Genomic DNA, 13245 nt, shown 5'->3' with positions numbered 1-13245 from the left:
TACTATTACTATTGCTATTACTACTACTACTACTACGACTATTACTATTACTATTACTATTACTGCTACTGCTGCTACTGCTATTGTTGCTGTTGCTGTTACTACTATTATTTCTTCATTTTTTTTCTTTCTTCTTCTTCTTCTTTTTCTTCTTCTATTACTATTTCTTCTTCTTCTTCTTCTTCTTCTTCTTCTTCTTCTTCTTCTTCTTCTACTACTACTACTAGTACTACTAGTACTACTACTACTACTAGTACTATTACTAGTACTACTATTACTTCTTCTTCTTCTTTTCATCCTCATCATTTTCTTCTTCTTTTTCTTCTATTTCTTCTATTTTTTCATATTCTTCATCTTCGTCTTCGTCTTCGTCTTCGTCTCGTCTTGGATTCTTATCGATTTAAATCGAACGGACAATTTCTTAAGAGTGGAGGGAGTAGGATGCCGAAGGAGAAAGGTTTAGTATAAAGAAACGTCCAAAGGGAAAACTATTAACCTGTCTAAAGTTTTTTTTCTTTTTCTTCTTTCTTCCTTTCTTTCTTTCTCTATATAATATATTCGCTTTTAATGCCAGAGGTGGGATGCCAGAAAGAGTTTAGGGATATTTGAGGTTTGAAAAATTTACTAATTCGCGGTTAGATCTTTTCTTTTCTCTACTCTCTTTTTTCCTGCGGCATATATTTATGGCAGCGAATGGATGGTAAATAAGATTTTCTTTCTTTTATAATAGGGAGATATTAGTTGTAATTATAAATTTTATTTTGTTTTGTAATATATTTCTTTTTAATGTCTATGTTCGATGGGACGATAGAGAGATTAGAGATATTTCAGGTTTAAGAAATTTATTCTACATTTTATTTTATTTTTTTGTAATGTGTCGCAGAAAAGAAATGTTACGTATATATATATATTTTTTTTGTTTTATATCATTTTCGTTTTTAATGTCGAGAAGATATCAAAGAGTTCAGGGATTTTTGACGTTTAAAAAATTTATTGATGTGTTATATGCGTCAGCGAATGAGTATTGAAAAATAAATCTTTTTCTTCTTTTTTTTTTCTTAGAAAATATTAATTGCATTATAATTTCTAATTACTCGTATTATTCTTTGTTTTTGTAATATACTCACTTTCTATATCGTGCTTAGATTTTATTTTTTATAAACGTGACAATAAACTAATATTCAGAAGAAAAAATTTGTTTTTCCTTAGAGATGTTAATCTTTATTTATTTTTTTTGTTTTTCTTTTTATGTGAAATATTAATCGTACTATAATTGTTTATTATTATCCCATTTTATTATTATTTTGTATTATTTGTTCGTATTATTATCCTTTATCATTATTACTTTTGTTCCCTTTATATAATATTTCACTTTTAACCAACGATCAATGGTATACCAGCCAATTTAAGAATATTGAAAATTTTTCTTTTAATAATATGTGGCAGTGAACGGTCAGTAAAGAAATTTTTTTCTTTTTCCCTTTGAAGAAAATTATAACATTGTAACGTTATAACATTGTATGAGTATATATTTATAATATAAAATAAGAATATTTATCGGAAATAATTAACAGGTTCGATAATATCAACATTCCAACGTAATGAAGCGAACAGGACAGTTTCAAGAGGGGAAAAAAGATTTAATAAAGGAGCGTTCAAGGAAAAACTATTAACTCGTCAAAGAATTCTTTTTTTTTTCTTCATCTGCAATATATTCACTTTTAACGTTAATGAAATACCAAAGAGTTTAGGGATATTTGATGTTTACAAAGTTTACTACTTCGCGTTTCGATTTTGTTTATAATACGATAATAGTAGCGAATGCATGTAAGAACGTTTCTTTTTGTTCTTTTTCTTTTTTTATAGGAAATATTAATTGTAACAGTATAACATTGTGAGGAGATAATTGGGTGTAATAAAGGGTAATTATAATATAAAATAGGAATATTCATTGGGATAATTAACAGGTTTGATAATATCGACGTTCCAACGCAATGAAGCGTACGCTGCGTAAAATCCGTTCTACTTTATTTTCCCTCTCTCTCTCTCTTTTTTTTTTCTTTTATACAAACGACTTTCGATCGAAAAGACGAACATTTCAAAACTCGAAAATCCTCGAAAATATTTGTCCTCTTTCGTCTTTCGTTTTCTTTCTTTTCCCCTTAAGCTTTTCCCTGTTAAATTGTATCTGAAAAATTGAAAAGAGAAGAACTAAAAAATAAAAAAAAAAAATATTGTAAAAAGAAAAAAAAAAGGAAAATCGAAATAACGTTTACGGATTAACGAAAAACTCGATGCTATTTTCTTTTTTCTTTTCTTTTTTTACATTCGTATTTCCCACAGCAGTATTCGTGTTATGTAGGAATATGCAAAAAGCAGAAAGAGAGGAAAAAATCAAAAAAAGAAAAACAAAAAAGATCCAACATCGACTTGTTTCGAAATTTCATTCGATCGTGATCGGATTGGAGATGATCTTTTATTTTTCTTTTTATATTTTTTTTTATAGGATTTTTTTTCTTTTTTTTATTATCCCCACCCATCTTCCCCTTTCAACTTTCACTCGATCGCAATCGGACTGAAGAAACGTTCGATATCTTTTAGTTGTTGTTGTTGTAGTTGTCGTCGTTGGTGTTCTTTTTTTCCTTCGTTTATTTATTTATTTATTTATTTTTTTTTCTTTGTTTCCTCTCTTTCTTTTTATATCTTTTCTCCCTTTCTTTTTTATTCACACGTGATTCGATCTCGCATGTTGCACACTTGAAATGGTATAGTATGAAAAAGATAAAATCCTTGAATACGACGTTCCGCCCTATTCTTGTTACTCTACGTTCGATCGATCATAAGAGTTACGACGTTATTATATCGTGACGAAGTGGCTTTGATAAAGAAACAGCTTCTTAGCTAGATAGGAACGATGGAGGTGGATTAAAATGAGAGAGAGAGAGAGAGAGAGAGAGAGAGAGAGAGAGAGAGAGAGAGAGAGAGAGAGAGAGAGAACTCGAAGGAGACGAAGAAGAAGAAGAAGAAAAAGAAGAAGAAAAGATAGAGAAGAGTGAACGTTGAAAACCCGTTCTATCTCATGTCGAATTGAAAAAAAGATAGCATACTTGAGGACAACGATAGAAGTATCTTTCGAAAGATGTTCGAAAGACATAAATGATGTAGTTTCAGCATATCGATACCTACGCTAAACTACCTGTCCCTCTTAGAAAACAAGAAGTTACGAATATTTCTTGCTACGTCCGTCCATCCGTCCATCCGTCCGTTCATTCGATTCCATATCGAAATATGTATGTGTCTGTATAAATACATATATATATATATATGTATATATACATTTGCTTATGCGCGCATGTATGTATGTATGTCTGTATGTATGTGTCTCGGATCATCATCGTAGATCACGTTGAACAACGCTCGTTAAGAAGACTCGAACTAATCTATCGTCTATCGTTCATTCTCGACTCTTCCTGATAAAAATCATCGATCGTTGTAGACTCAATGCTTTGTTCGTTCGCGACGTTATTGATGTCCTCCGGTTCTATAAGACGTACGACGAAGTTATTCCTCCAATAGCGACGCCAACGGCGAACGTGTAATCTGAAAAATAAAAGATTAAGGCAGGAAGAAAGAAAGAAAGGTATAGAGAAATAAAAAAAAGTAAGGAAGGAAGGAAGGAAGGAAGATAGAAATAAAGAAATAAAATTCAAAGAAGAAAAAACAGAATGAAGACAAAAAAAGAATAGAAAAAGAAAAAATGAGGGATAGAAATAAAGAAAACGTTGGCATCAACTATGTATTGCGAAAATGTACGCGATAAATCTTATATTTATAGTAAGTAAGAATAATGTATATGTGTATATGTGTCCATGTGTATGTACTATATATATATATATATATATATATATATATATATACATAAGTAAGCGGTAAACTTCGCGTTATATTACCTTCCCAAAGTCATTAACCAAGCCCAATAAGCAACTAGCGTGAGAGAACAGGTCGGTAACATGGCGACGATTACCCATGGTACCTGATAAAAGCCTCTCTCTATTAATAATTTCAACGCTAATACGCAAATGTAAGAAGCGAACATTGCCAATGGAGTTGTCACTAAAAGATATAGGACATCCAGGAGCATCTATAATTGGAAAAGGATTTTATGAAAGAAAAATTCTGACAAAATCATGATGGTATGTGATATATGTATATAGATATATATTCCAAAAGTTTTTCTACGAGGGAACAATATTCGCAAATTACAAAATTTGAACATCCTCGTTTTTAGAATAGAATGGATATTAATGATAAATAATAATTAAACGATTGATTAAGCGATTAAGAAAACAATAGAAATATTTATTCTGAGATTTTCATTACTTGAAAGATAATGATGCGATAGTAGTAAAATAATATCAATATTAATAATTTTTCAATGGCAAGCTGATGTTCTACGGAATGTAGTTTGAGAAACCTTGATATATAATATGTAATATTTATATATTATTGTATTGTATGATATATTTATATAGAATATCATGGATATTATCAGTTTGATATTTATCAGTTTCTCTTTTAAGAAGACTTAGATTATCGATTAAATTTTTTGGTTTCTTGTATAAGAACATACCTGACGCGTAGCCACCACCGTTTTGAACCATATCAAAACGCTATGACAAATGTTGTGACGAGGTATTCTCTTGGTCACGTACTTGTAACCGCACAATTCGCATCTAGAGTGACCGGACTCCGTCAGCCATTTTTCGAGACAATCCGCATGAACAAGACCAACGGTACCACGACATCTGTCATCGTATATTATTTTTTTATACGTCTCTCGCTTCGTTTCTCTATCTTTTCTATTATCTTCTTTCGTTTTTTGATTTTCGTTTTGAATAATTCGATTTATAAAATATCGATAATAATAATTGTTCAAGCCTCCTTGTTACGTCGCCTGTTTGTACAACGAATTGTTTTTCGGGAAAAAGAAAAAATAAATAAATAAATAAATGAAAAAACATTTTTTTTTTCTTTTTTTTTTTTCAAGAATTCCAAATGACATTATTAGACGTGTTTGACGTTTCGCTTCAAAATGGAGATTCTTTACTTTGCTTTTTTTCTTATGATGTACTCTGAAGAAGTTGAAGGAGATAATCGGTGGGATAAAGGAAAAAAATGGGAATAAAAAAGTGAAAAAAAAAAAAGAAAAAAGAAAAAGATTACGACGAAAGGATCACTAGCAAGGCGGTTTTACTTGCAGGCGGAGATAAGCGGACCCAGATAGGAGCAAGAAGAGAACGTGGGTATTCGAATTTGTTTGTCGTCAGTATGACACCTCGATTGATTCTTGTTGAGTCCTAACAAAGTGCCATCACCCATGTGACAGATTCTACATATGTCTTCCAACGATGAGCGAGAATCTGAAACGCGAAAGAAATTCTTTTATATATGAAATATTTCATATGTGAAATATTTTTAATGAAATAATTACGTAATTAAATTTTTATATATAAAAGGAAAGAAAGCTCGATGGAAAAAAGATTTCCAACGATTTCTTTCGATGAACGGAATTAAAAGATGAAAAAGAAAAGAAAAAAAGGTACAGAATATAAATCGGTCATTTTGTTTTTCTTTTCTTCAGTTTCTTTTTTTCTTTTTTCTTTTTTTACAAAGCAACATTTTTTATAAAATTATGATATTAATAGCGTGACTTAAAGGATGCCTGTTACGTATCCTCGCTGCATTCTATCAACGTTATTGCATTGTCCAAGTCCTGGACAGATCGTATCGTACATTTTTATATGAATTCAGGGACAAGGATGATACGCGATGATGATACAAGAAGGTGATACGCAAGGAAATACAAGAAAAAGTGAACACGCACCTTTATTAAGATCAGGTGTTAAGATTTTCAACGTGAACGTTGATAACATATGTATGTTCCATCCAATTGGAGTTACAAAGTATATCTTTATGTATCATAAGCAAATGACAGCAATGTGGAGTTCAGTGTTTCTCAACCATTTTTTTGCTTTTGCAAGACTCAACAAATTTGTCGTTTTTAACGATAACCAGATTTCAAATTTATCTAAGATTTTGAAGTATCTGTTAAATCGAAATCGCTCTGTATTATTTCAAATTCAACACTGCAAAACATTCGACGAGAATTGTCTGAAAGATCACTTATAAATTAATCGATCGATTGTCTCGATATCTTTTGTAAGATAACAAGTAGCATTTCACGGAATCATTGAAAATTTGAAACGAGATCTAGAGTTTAATTAGGCTGCTGATCTAAATAGGTTGAGAAACGCTGATAGTAGGATATATTAGGGTACAGGAGACCAGGGCTATTTGATAAAGAAACAGGTTGATACATTGAAATTATCTGGACACTGTGTATATGTAGCTCGATCAATACCGAACATTTTAATTTTATTGTTTATCTATTCACCGCGACAGAGCGTACATCTTTGTACGCTGATAATAGCAGAGTTATTTATTTAATCATAAATAAATAATAATGTTAAATCGTAAATATTAATCGTAAATAAAAAGAAACGCGAATATTTCACCGTTGATTTCTCTATAAAAAATTTTAGACTTTTTTATTGATATCGATTACTCATTGAGTCATTTTCAAACATGGTAATTACGTTTTTTTTTTTTCTTTTGCTTTGTTTAGATATATTAGCTTCATATTTTTTTACGGGGATGTTTTTATATATAATGACTTCATGCGGAATAGGTTGATAAGTTTTTTTCTGAAGAAATATTGATAGAGCTTATCAATGTCAAAAAGAAAAAAGAAAAAGAAATGAAGACCGTAGCTAGCAAAAAAAGAAAAATATAAAAAAAAAAGATTAATTCAAATAACTAATAATAACCTGTACGTGATGAAAATGAAACGTTCTGAAAAATTGGACAATGCATTAATCGTTACTATTTGTTCCTGTTAGATCCTATTCTAATATATTCGATCCTATTTAATTCTATTCGATCCTATTCGACCTCATTCGGTTCTATTCGATTCGTATTCTATCCTATTGAATCCTAATCAGTTCTATTTGTTCATATTCGATCCTATTAAATCCTATTCGATCCTCTTCTTAAATCTTATTCGATTTTATTTGATCCTGTTATGTCCTTTCCTATCATATTCAGAAATATACTATTAACGATCGGTAAAATAAGATTCTAATAATATTAACTTGGCCCCTAAATCATTGTTAATTACATTAACATTATCATACTGTTATCATCATTATGATTATCATCATCATCATCATCATTATGATTATTATTTGCTTTATTATTTGTCTACTTGTCTCGTTTTGATAAAAATTAATGACATGAATTTTTTTGGACCAAGATCATCACAGAAAAATAATTATTGCACCAACAAAAATACATTTGAGAATCTTTTAGATTTGAGAATATTCTCAAAAAATAAAACAAAGAACGTACCGTCGTCCTTTTCTTTCGTATCTTCCACCGATCTGATAACAATATTTTTTTCGATGATATCTTCCGTCAATGTCGTCCGCGACGATTGTTCGCCCGTCGTCCATGCTATTTCCAATTCTCTTCGCTCTGTTCGTAATGCGTCAAGATCATTGTAATAATCGTAACTTCGAAATTCTTATCGTATTATTAATTTTTACAATTTAACTTTTAAATTGTAAAATCTTTCCTTTTCTTTTTTCTCAATGTTTTTTTTTTCTCATTTTTTTTTTTTCCTAACCTATTTCCTCCGCATAAATTTCGAGCGTACGCTCTTGTTGGTCTCGTTGCCATTCATCATGACCGATTGACATGTAGAACGTTTTGTTTTCAATGACGTGTCATTTTAATGGACGTTAATGGATCGCTCAAGCTGTCGCACTTCGAATTTATTTATTTATTTATATATTTATCTATTTATTCATTCATTCATTCATTCATTCATTATTTTTTTCTTTTCCTTTTTTCCTTTTTTTTTTTTTTCTTTTTGTTATCAAAGAGATCCCACGATACGTATCTCCATTGACGTGCGTCCGATAACTATTCGAAAGTTTTGACGATCGGACAATATCTCAAATTGCTATCTTCAAGAATTTATTTATAATCTAGATGAAAAAGTCGTATTCAACGTTTACGTAAAATCGTTTAATCGTGAAATAATATTCGTATCAATGGACGATATATGAACGTCTCTTTCGCCATTTTGTACGTCAATATTTCCTAGCGAAAAAATGGATCTTCTTCTTTCTTTTCTTTTCTTTTCTTTTCTCTCAATCTTTGATAATAATAAATTATAATCGAACGTAAATCGTATCTCGTTAAGAAATAAAAAAAAAATTTATAATGCAAGGACATTTAGTATAATACATAAAAATAATTATTTAATAGTAATTCATCATAATTCATAATTTTAGAGAGCTCATTCCGCAGAACAAATTTTTCATGATCCGTTTTAATCAGAATGAAACAATATCTTTTGTATATACGTAGTTGTAAAGAAAGAAGAAGAAGAGAATAAAAACGTGATTAGAGAATTTTCTTTTTTAACAAAGAAACAAAAATAAGATACGTGCGATTAGATTTAAAATACTGTAGGTTTCTACGAATATACAACGTTTCTCAACCTATGTATCCAAGGGCCGCGTAAAATTTTTAATGACCAGCCAAATGATAATCTTTTTGGTAAAGCAAGAAAAATGATTTATTTCCAAGAGACTTCCAGAAAATTTTCTTAGTATATTCTAAGAAGTTCGCGACCATATGTTCGCAATAAATAATCCGTACGTTTAAAATAATATACGATGCCTACAATTTTACTATGTTCTTACAAATTACATTTACGTAAATAAAAATTTCAGTCACGGAAAATCATGGACAATAAAATCGAACGATTGAATTTAATTCTGAAATCGTTTAATTCGATGCATTAGATTATCGATAATAATAAAAAAAAAAAAATAACATCGTTCCTTGAATTTGTTAAGAAAACGATTAAATTAATTTAACAAACATTACGATGGAATTCATTTCGATGGAAATTAAATTCTACGAGAAATTCTAGGGAAAACCTAGTATATTCGTATATTCCTTTTTTAAAAGTAAAAACATCTTAAATGTTTCCTCAGATTGGTGAAAGCAACTAAAACCGAGAAATCGTGACGATTATATGGTCTCACCGTAGTACATACTTGGCACAGGATGACTTACATCCCGTGGGTGTCGGAAATTTCGTCGTTATATTTTGCACGTTACAAGTTGAGAGAGAAGCGTTCCCTTTAATACTTCCGCAGTCCCGCTTGGAATAGGTATTTCGGAATCGGTTTCCGGTCCTCGGTGAATTAAATTCGTGCGGGGACATAGACTACCTATTATTAGCCATGTTAACATCGTCGTCGTCGTCGTCATCATCATCATCATCATTATCATCATCATGATCATCATAATAATAATCATCATGATCATGATCATCGTCATAGTCGTCTTCGTCATCATCGTCATCATCATCTTTCTTACCGTGTGCGGTAAGGAACGACAATTACTTATTTTTCCCCTTTCTTTTTCTTTTTTAAAAATTTGTTCTCTTCTTTTTCTCTCCTCTTATCGTTCTGCTTCGTGAGGAAGAAGAAACGCATCTTAAATTCTAACGTGAAAATAATGCTACATTTCGCTATATATATATAAGAAAAAACGCATGCGGTCTACCGTGAATAATTAATGACAATATCCGCTTGGAAATAATTAGATCTTGGACGGAGGAGAGAGAGAAAGAAAAGAGAGAGAAAGAGAGAGAGAGAGACAAAAGAATTTATTTTTCTATTTCGAAAAAAGAGAAAAGAAAAAAAAAGGAAATAGATCGTTTTGAAGACTCAAACCTAGATTATATTATCTACTCTATATTAATAATATTTAAACTATTCGATCTTTATCGTTTTATATATATATATATATATATAAAACATATACATATATATATATATACAGATAAACATTATAATTTTATCATCGTACGTTGCATACAAATCAATCTAACTTGTAACATTTTCAATGCATTAGAGGGTTGATGGTGGAAGTAGGTAGGGAACGAAGCTGCATAGGTTATCACCCAATATACGATAAACATATTTTCTCTCTCTCTCTCTCTCTCTCTCCCTACTTCTCATGGTTACTTGATAAACCTTGTGTCGCTTTCTCGGCGAACGTAAAAGCTTTGAAACGGCTGCTATTTCTGCCAGGTGGCACGTAAGCGTTTAACCGTGTGCGCCACGACTCGCCATTTTCCGCTGGACGTTTTTGGTTCAAGATTAATGAAATGCGTCTGGAAATAGTTTAGGGGATCGGAGGAGTGGCATGGAGCCATTCGAGGAGGAGATGGGGTAGGAGGAGGTTAGGAGCTGGATGAGGGGGGTTAAGAGGGGGAATGCTGGTATAGGTCGACGAGCTTAGGTAGCGTGCAACGCGCTATGTTAATCTCCTTCTCTCCCTCTTCTCTCGTGGGTAGACACCTAACACGGTTCGCGCACATGCTCGTGTATGTACTTACGTATATATGTATGTATATATGTATGTATATATCTACGTACATACCTATGTACGTACCTATGTATGTATTTACGTAAAGAAGCAACGAGACAAAACGGCTATCTCGGTCCCGGCGAGAGCACGGTCCGTATAAAACAGACTGGCAAGTTGGTCTTCGAACTTTCCGCCGTTGTTAGAACCCTTTTCATTCCTGTAAGATCGAGATTTCCTCATTCTTCCTTTCTGAATATCTCTTTGAGTTTGAGTTAGTCTAACTGGCCGACTTCTAATAAAGTCACACTCGATGGTTCTAACAACTGCGAGCTCACGAGGATAAGATATCTTTAAAACGACCCCGTCAGGGGTTCCGAAGGGAAACCGAAATGTTCTGTCTCTCTTTCTCTATCTCTATCTCTGTCTATCTCTATCTATCTTTATATCTCAAAAGACAAGATTACCAACACCTTCAACAAGATTGCTCGGTTGCTTGGTTACTTGCTGGATCGGTCGGATGGTCGGCCGGTCGGTCGGTCGGTCACGTTAAAACTGAATGAACTTCCAAGCCCATTCATAATCGATATTAATACTTATCCGAATGATGGGAGAACGTTCTATGATATAAATTCTAACCATTAAGTACGTGCATACACACACACACACGTGTACCTAACACGTATATATCTTCTTTCTCTTTTTATCTTATTTATCTTTTTTCGTTTTCGTATTAATATGATATTAATGAGGGAGGGGGATGGAGAAGAGATTTTACGTGACGATAAAAGAAATATATATATATATATGTATGTATAAAAAAAAAAAATAGAAAAGGATAGAAAGAAGAAGCAATTCATAATCATGATGAGGAATTATTATCACGATCATGATGATCGGGCAAACTATTATACAGGTATAATAGTAATTATGATCGCGGCGATACTTTGCGTTTTTTCTTAACGTTGATCTTGATATTTTGTCTCGCTATTTTTTTGATGATTAAGATTCGATCTGAGAAAGATAGAAAGAAAAAAGAGAGAGAGACAGAGAGAGAATATTAAAAATAAAAGAAACGGATAATAATAATAATAATAATAATAATAATAATAATAATAATAATAATAATAATAATAATAATAATAATAATAATAATAATATAACAACGACACAAGAATCTATGCGAAGCGAAGTGAAGCAAGTTTTTTTTGCTCATTAAGCGCGCATCATATATATAATATTTAATACGATCTTGATATTTTGTCTCGTGTTTTTTTTTTTTTTTTTGATGACTAAGATTCGATATGAGAAAAGAAAAACGAAAGAGAAAAAATAAAAATTAAAGAAAACCAAACAAAAATAATAATTATAATAACATAACAACGAAACAAGACTCGAAGCGAAGCAAGTTTTCTTTTTTGCTCATTAAATGCACAACATATATATATATTGATTAATAAATTGATATTATATCTCACATTTTGGTCGATTAAGATTCGATATGAGAAAAGAAAAGCCAGATATAAAAATAAAAAATATTTTTTTATCCAACAAACAATATTTTTTACCAAACAAAAAAAATTTATAATAATAATAATAATAATAATAATAATAATAATAATAATAATAATAATAATAATAATAATAATAATAATAATAATAATAATAATAATAATAATAATAATATAACAACGACATAAGAAGGGACGCTAAACGGGCCAAGCATTTTTTTTTTCTTTCTTTCTTTTTTTCTCATTAAGTCCACAACATACATACATACATACATACATATATATATACATACATATATATGTATAAAATACTTAATATACACACACAAGACAGAAAAAGTTCTCGTACGCGATAGAAAAAGAGAGAAAGCGGACGTGGACGAACAGGAAGCGGTACTTCGTAGCTTCGTTTCTCTTCTCCTCTCCTCTCCTCTCGTCTCGTCACGCAACTCAACTCAACTCAACTCAACTCAACTCAACTCAACTAAACTCAAACGCAACGTAACAAATCCTCGATCGAAGGGCTGGCTTCTTGATCGATCCCTTTAAGCATTAGCGGCGTCGTTCGACGGGTATATCTACGTGATCGTAGTATTTAACAGGCACCGATCAACCTCCTGGAATATTGATCCGATCGACGATGCAACGCCAACGAGGGGTTGAGAGGGGTTGGGAGGGGTTAAGAGGGGTTGAGAGGGGTTAGGAGGGAGAGCTCGGGAATACGTGCTAAGACGGATTTACCTCCTGTCAATGCGTCTTATATTCTTTGCCAACTTGCGCCACGTGCTCAGAAACAGATTTTTCAGTTACTATACAGAGTCAATGAGCACCACACAAGCAATACACGTATATACGTAGCAAGTATATAACTATAATAACTGTATAGGTATGTACCTGTCATACAAATACATACGCAAGTAAAGTACGTAGCTAAGTAAAAAGATAAAAGATAAAAAGTGATATCGGCGATCGCTTCGTCGATCTTTACGAATATTTCATCCGTTTAATTACTCCTGACAATTAAGAATCTCGTCGGATCACTTAATTCTTATTTCTTTTCTTTCCTTTTTCTTCTTTTCTTTTTGTTTTTATTTTATTTAGTTCTTTTCAAATCGATATCGAATAACCGCGAATAATCTGCATACTTACACTTATCGGGGGATTATGCGGAGATTTAAAAATGCTTTCGATTACAAAAGCTTTTCTCTCTCTCTCTTTTTTT

At 31.5% G+C, this 13245-nt stretch overlaps 3 protein-coding genes across 3 annotated transcripts in view; all 3 read right to left on the bottom strand.

The window, feature by feature from the left end:
* Positions 1-2979: 2979 nt before the first annotated feature.
* The window catches only part of LOC127071262 (uncharacterized), a 22104-nt gene continuing 11838 nt past the window's right edge, over positions 2980-13245 (bottom strand). The window contains exon 19 of the transcript XR_007784953.1: positions 2980-2997. The gene's annotated coding sequence lies outside the window, so the exon portion shown is untranslated. The remainder of the gene's footprint in view (positions 2998-13245) is intronic.
* LOC127071296 (uncharacterized) lies at positions 3015-4175 on the bottom strand. The gene is made up of 2 exons (XM_051010399.1): positions 3951-4175; positions 3015-3600 (listed from the first exon to the last, which is right to left on the bottom strand). Exons 1-2 carry the CDS (start codon positions 4139-4141, stop codon positions 3441-3443), a joined length of 351 nt encoding a protein of 116 aa, XP_050866356.1. The 5' UTR covers positions 4142-4175; the 3' UTR covers positions 3015-3440.
* On the bottom strand, positions 4837-8526 carry LOC127071295 (uncharacterized). The gene is made up of 4 exons (XM_051010398.1): positions 7745-8526; positions 7468-7593; positions 5255-5420; positions 4837-4954 (listed from the first exon to the last, which is right to left on the bottom strand). The coding sequence occupies exons 1-4, from the start codon at positions 7815-7817 to the stop codon at positions 4933-4935; spliced, it is 387 nt and encodes a 128-aa protein (XP_050866355.1). The 5' UTR covers positions 7818-8526; the 3' UTR covers positions 4837-4932.

The sequence above is a fragment of the Vespula vulgaris genome, chromosome 21, assembly GCF_905475345.1.
Source record: "Vespula vulgaris chromosome 21, iyVesVulg1.1, whole genome shotgun sequence".
NCBI classification, from domain to species: Eukaryota; Metazoa; Arthropoda; class Insecta; order Hymenoptera; family Vespidae; genus Vespula; species Vespula vulgaris.
Note: the sequence above shows the minus strand (reverse complement) of the source record. Positions and strands in the feature narration are given on the sequence as shown.